Genomic DNA, 6,349 nt, shown 5'->3' with positions numbered 1-6,349 from the left:
GTCCACATGGCAGCAGCTGCCTGGGGCACTGGGTTGCTCAATTCTCTCCTGCACACAGCCAACACATTTTCCCTACCACTCTGTGGAGGCAGTGCTGTGGAGCAGTTCTTCTGTGAAATCCCCCAGATCCTCAAGCTCTCCTGCTCAGTTTCCTATATCCGGGAAGCTGGGATTCTTGTTGTTTCTGTCTGTTTTTCATTTGTTTGCTTTGTTTTCATCATGTTGTCCTATCTGCAGATCTTCAGGGTCGTGCTGAGGATCCCCTCTGAGCAGGGACGGCACAAAGCCTTTTCCACGTGCCTCCCTCACCTGGTTGTGCTCTCCCTGTTTATCAGCACTGGCATCTTTGCCCACTTGAAGCCCCGCTCCATTTCCTCCCCATCCCTGGACCTGGTGGTGTCATTTCTGTACTCGGTGGTGCCTCCAGCAGTGAACCCCCTCATCTACAGCATGAGGAACAAGTAGATCAAAGAGGCACTGTGGAAAGTGATGACTGGATGATTTTCAAAATCAGAAACTGCTTGTCATCTCCCTCAAATCACTCATAATGTAGCTCATTATGGTCTAATTCCATCTGTCTTTTAGTTTCTGTTGTTTTAGGTTGTTGATTTGAGGTGTGTATTTTTGTTTTACTTTGCGTAATGTTGCCCAAAAAAGAATGTCATTCTTTCTGGCATTTATAATTACATATCTATCCAAATACTTTGTTACATAGAGTCTGTGTAAATAAGCAGCCATGCTGTCTGTGTGTTTAAACAAAACAAAGAGCTCTATAGTGACTTTCCTGTGTTCTTTCCTTTGAGAACTTCTCTGGAGCTACTGGGATGATGTGTGTGTGCAGTGGAGGGGAAAAGTGTCCCGGCACAGCAGCAGTGTCAGGGAGCACCAGCACTTGTTGTTTCCCAAACTTCTCACTCTCCATTTCCTCTCTCTTCTTCTCAGCCCTTGCACTGGTGAAATGCCTGAGTGCTCTGGCAGCTTGGTCCCAGTCCTGCTGGGTGGGAGCTCTGTGACCTCAGGCAGGGACAGGCAGTGGGCACTTCTGGGACAGAGCTGGCCTCCACAACAGCATTTCCATGAAGAAAGGTGATCTTCTCAGGGCACTGCCTGAAGGCGCAGGTCTTGTTCCAAAGCTGCTCTCAAGAACACGGCCAGGAAAGTGGCCTGCAGATGAAAACACCGTTGGAGTGCTGAGCAGTGTGAGTGTGCAGGGTGTGGGCACACAGCAGTGTCCTCGCACAGCCAGGCCTCCTGCCAGAGACCTGAAGGCCCAGCAGAGCACGGGCTGTGCCACGATTGAGAGATGGGTCGCAGCTTGATGCAAGCAAAGTGTCCGATTTATTGTGATTCTTCACTGTAAGGGACTGTGTTGAACTTTGTTTGTCTCAACATTTCTGCTGCACCGCTACCACTTTCAGGCCTCAGCGTCCTGTTGCCGTGACGAATAGTCCCTGATGAAACCACAATGTCCGCCTAAAGCTAAAACAACACCAAGCTGCACCTGCGCGCGAGCCGCGTGGAGGAGCTGAGGAAGATGTGCACCCTCACCCGCAAGACCACCGTGAACACCTGGGCATGTGCGCATGGAAGACCACGGGGCCACAATGAGCTCCGTGGAAATGGGAAGACTTTTCGTGGGGACTGAGATAAAAGGGACTGCGTTAAAGCAGAGCTGGGTGCCTCCGGGGTGAGCAGAGACTTCAGCGGAGCCTGGAACACCATCACCGGCACCGAGACTGAGCCAACTGGAGTCATGGTGGTGGTACTTGATGTATCTCTACCGCTTTCTAGCTTAGGGATTCTGACTTTCTCTTCCTTTTTCTCCCTGTCCTATAGCTACTATCAGTTGCTTGTTCAATAAAGTTCACAAGGTTGTATGGCATCTGACCTCGTTTGTGTCTTAATCTCGCTCTTGGGACTTGGGATCATTTAAGAACCCTCCGTGATATCAGATCGGGACATCTTTAAATTGGCTTCAAGGACAGGATCCCTAGAGACGAGAGTGCTGTACTACCTTGCTGTGTTGGATGCAAACCTCTCAGGATGAAATAACCCCCTTTGTGTTACATTAAGTTGTGATCTCCTTAGAGTGAACAGGGGGAACTGTGGGCAGTGATATTGCATCTGTGTTTGGGTAAGGTGTGACCTCCTGAGAGCGAATAGGGGAAACTTGGATACTAAGGTATGACCCTCTCAGGACGAATTCCCCTTTGCATTAGGAAAAGGAAAAAGAATGGCCGCCTCGAAGGCAGCCGATGCTTGTGATGATGTGCCCTCAGGGGCTGAAGGAATAGATAAATTATACGATCTATTGGAGGCACACTGATCTCGCCCCTCAATCCAGGGACAAGATTGGGTGAAAAACCACTGGTTTCAACCACAGAGTGTGGTGGATAGGATAAGGGTATTGCAGAAGGAAGCTAAGGGTAAGAGAGGAAAAGGAAAAGCCATAATTTGTGCAGTGTTAGGAACAAGTCTGGCAGCTGCGGTGGAGGAGAGAGAGAAGAAGTCTCATCAAGTCGATACAGTAATAGACTCCCTGAAGACTGCCATACAGACCCTTCAGGAACAACTGAGAGAAACCAAAGAATTGTTAGAGGAGGAAAGGAACCAAAACGTGATATTGAAGGATGAATTGAGAGAGAAATTATTGACAGAGACAGATACATTGGCAGAGGCAAGAGTTAAACTTCTGGAGAAGGGTATAAGGCAAATTTATCCCCAAGGAGAGATGCAGAAATCAAAAGAAACCATAGAAAGGTTCCCTCATATGTACCCGTTGGTTAAAACAGAGTATGTGTACGAGGACGATAGCGATAGCCGTCCTCAGGTTACCACCAAAGAAGTCCCATTTACAGCAACTGAATTGGCAAAGTTGAAAAAAGATTTTGCAAGGACTGCAAAAGAAACAGAGACAGAGTATGTGTGGAGAGTGTCTTTGTCAGGAGGGGATGGAATCATGTTGTCAGAGAAAGAAACAGAAGGATATTGGGGTTCGGGTGTGTTTCTAACTACCGGCGACTGCCGAGCCCCATGGTCACTGACTCAGAGAACTGCATATTGCGCCGGACAGCTGAACCCCTTGAAGAGGGGAGATCCCCTTGCCATAACAGGTACAGTGGATCAGTTAGTAGAAAGTGTGCAGAAGGCAGCTTGTCTGCAGATGATGTATGATCGGGAACTCAAGCCCAACCAGGGTTCCCTGATGATGATGCCTGTGGACCCAGAGAGGATGACTCCCCTGATACGAGGACTCCCTGACTCTCTGAAACCCTTTGGCATTCAATTGCAAGGGAAGATTCAAAACACCCCCAATGCAGAAAGAATGACCTCTGCTCTGGAGGGGATTGTGACCCCTGACCATCAAAGGCCGGGGAGGAAAGTATGGACATGGAGAGAGGTAGCCCAGGAATTGATTAATTTTGGGAGAAAATATGGCCCCGTTGGTGGATCATCCCAAAGAACTGAAGCCAGGGTCGTATGGGCTGCAGAGCAAATTAGTAGGCAACAATCATTCATGGGAAAGAGCCAAGGCTCAGTGTCACCCCGAACCCCGGGAGAGAGAGACCCCTAACTCTACATGGACTGTGGCAACTAGGGCTTCAGAAAGGCATTCCTCGAGACTTGATGGATGGACTCTCGACTCAAAAATTAGAACAACTTGTGCAGAAATGGTCTGGACAAAGGTTCACTTTCAAACCAACCCCTAGTGCTCCACTCTTGATAGACCTTGGAGAGGAACCAACTGGGGAAAAGAAGGTGGCGGGAAACTAGACCCTCCGCCTCCCGAAGGTGAGGGTGAAGGCAGAGGATGGATGTTCGTAAGACAACTCACCTGCAACATGAAAGGGGACTTACTGATTCCTGTGGCTGTAGAGCCAAGGAAAAGGCTAGTAACATTTCTAATTGATACTGGGGCACAAATTACTGCGCTAACGCGGACAGAAGCAGAACTATGTGGAATCTCAATTCCGTCTAGAAATCTAATCGTCTTAGATGCCTTGGGGAAAACACATTCAGTGCCTATGACTCCGGTGACACTATGGTTACCAGGAGAGGAAAACCCTGTCAACACCATGGTGGCCATAGGATCTTTCCAGATGAATCTTTTAGGTATAGATGTTTTAAAGGGCAGGCAGTGGCCGGACACCCAGGGAAACTCATGGTCTTTCGGTGTTCCCCAGATCAGGCAATTGACTGAAAGATCGGGTACAGAGGTGCATTTGTTGCAAGCGGCACCTACCCTGCCACCCTCCAAATTGACAAATGTAAAACCCTACCCATTGCCTCTAGGAGCAAGGGAGGGAATTACATCAGTTCTGGAAGATTTGAAAAAACAAGGGGTTGTAGTTCCCACTCACACCCCCTTCAATTCTCCAGCATGGCCGGTCCGAAAACCAAACGGCAAATGGGGATTAACAATAGGTTATAAGAGGCTTAATGCCAATAGAGGTCCACTAACAGCTGTTGTACCAAACATTGCTGAATTGATAGCAACCATTCAGGAACAATCTCACCCTGTCATGGCAACAATTGATGTCAAAGATATGTTTTTTATGGTCCCTTTACAACCTGAGGACCAGGATCGCTTTGCCTTCACCTTGGGAAGGACAACAGTACACCTTCACACGACTCCCTCAAGGATACAAGCACTTGCCCACGCTAGCCCACCATGCTCTAGCACAAGAGCTGGAAACAATTCCCAGAAAATCAGAAGTGAAGATTTATCAATATATAGATGATGTACTCATAGGAGGGAGTCAGGTAGAAGAAGTTAGAGAAACTCAGCAGGACATTATCACCCATCTAGAAAGTATAGGGTTGACAATTCCACCTGAGAAAATTCAAACCCCTTCAAGTGAGGTAAAGTTTTGGGGAATCTGGTGGAAGGAAGGGATGACGTGTATCCCACCGGATACTCTCTCCTCCCTCGATCAGATCAAAATGCAAGAGTCAAAGAAAGACTTACAGCATGCACTAGGGTTGCTTGTGTTTTGGAGGAAACACATTCCTGATTTTTCAATTATTGCTAGGCCCTTGTATGACTTGCTGAGAAAGAGGGCTCAGTGGGAATGGACTCAGGTCCATGATGAGGCTTTACAGTTGTTAGTGTTTGAAGCGACGGCCTATCAAGCCCTGGGTTCAATTCATCCAACAGATCCAGTTCAAATTGAATGGGGATTTTCCAAGACTGGACTGTCCATCCATTTATGGCAAAAGGGGCCAGAGAGTCCGGTTAGGCCAATTGTTTTTTATTCTCATAGCTTTAAAGATGCTGAAAACAGGTATACAACTTGGGAAAAAGGTCTATTTGTGGTTAGTCTAGCTCTGAGAGAAGCCGAACGCACCATTCGGCAACAGCCTATAGTTCTCAGAGGCCCATTTAAAGTGATCAAAGCAGCTTTGGCAGGAACTCCACCCCCTGACGGGGTGGCCCAGAGAGCCTCCGTGCGAAAATGGTATGCACAAATAGAACACTATTGTGAAATTTTTTCTGTAATGGAAGGAGCCACAAAAGTGTTAAATATACAAGAGGAGGTAGATCCCGATAAGGAAACACCTGAGCTTTTGTCTGTAATACAAGTAGCTCCTCCATTTTCTGGACAATTGCAGAATGTCTGGTTTACAGATGCCTCGTCAAAACAAGAGGGAAAAATTTGGAAATACCGAGCTGTGGCACTCCGGGTAGACACCAAGGAACAGATCATTACCGAAGGAGAAGGTAGCGCACAAGTAGGGGAACTAATTGCTGTGTGGAGCGTTTTCCAACACGAGGTTCAATCTGCTTCTTCTGTCTATATCTACACTGACTCTTATGCTGTGTTCAAAGGTTGCACTGAATGGCTTCCATTCTGGGAACAGAACAGATGGGAGGTCAATAGAATACCTGTATGGCAAAAGGAAAAATGGCAGGATATCCTTACTATTGCCAGGCAGGGGAAATTTGCAGTAGCGTGGGTAGCATCTCACCAACAGGATGAGACCCCAGTGAGTCGGTGGAATGCTGAGGTGGATGAACTAGCCCAGCTGGCACCCCTACAAAGCACCCAGATAGCAGAAAATGGGGAGAAACTATTGGAATGGCTACATATAAAACAGAAACATTCAGGGGTTAAGGACCTCTATTGTGAGGCACAAGCCCGAGGGTGGCCAGTTACTAGGGAAGAATGCAAAACCTGTCTATCTTCCTGTGAACAATGCCACATCCGTCTGGACAGACACCCTCGGAGGGTGACCCCCTGCACTTGAGAGAGGGAAAAGGCCTATGGGAGGCCTGGCAGATTGACTACACTGGTCCCTTTTGAAAGTCAGAAGGAAAGCACTATATATTGGTAGGTGTAGAGATAAT

General features: G+C 47.7%; 1 protein-coding gene across 1 annotated transcript; it reads left to right on the top strand.

Moving 5' to 3' along the window:
- The first annotated feature begins 2,233 nt into the window (after positions 1–2,233).
- Positions 2,234–3,774, top strand: LOC116960508. Its single transcript, XM_042797197.1, is given in 2 exon segments — positions 2,234–3,478; positions 3,529–3,774. Coding segments are annotated over 2 exon segments (1,491 nt in total).
- Positions 3,775–6,349: the final 2,575 nt, after the last annotated feature.

Source organism: Tyto alba, unplaced genomic scaffold (genome assembly GCF_018691265.1).
Source record: "Tyto alba isolate M040663 unplaced genomic scaffold, T.alba_DEE_v4.0 Super-Scaffold_24, whole genome shotgun sequence".
NCBI lineage: Eukaryota > Metazoa > Chordata > Aves > Strigiformes > Tytonidae > Tyto > Tyto alba.
This window is presented reverse-complemented; position numbering and strand designations above follow the sequence as displayed.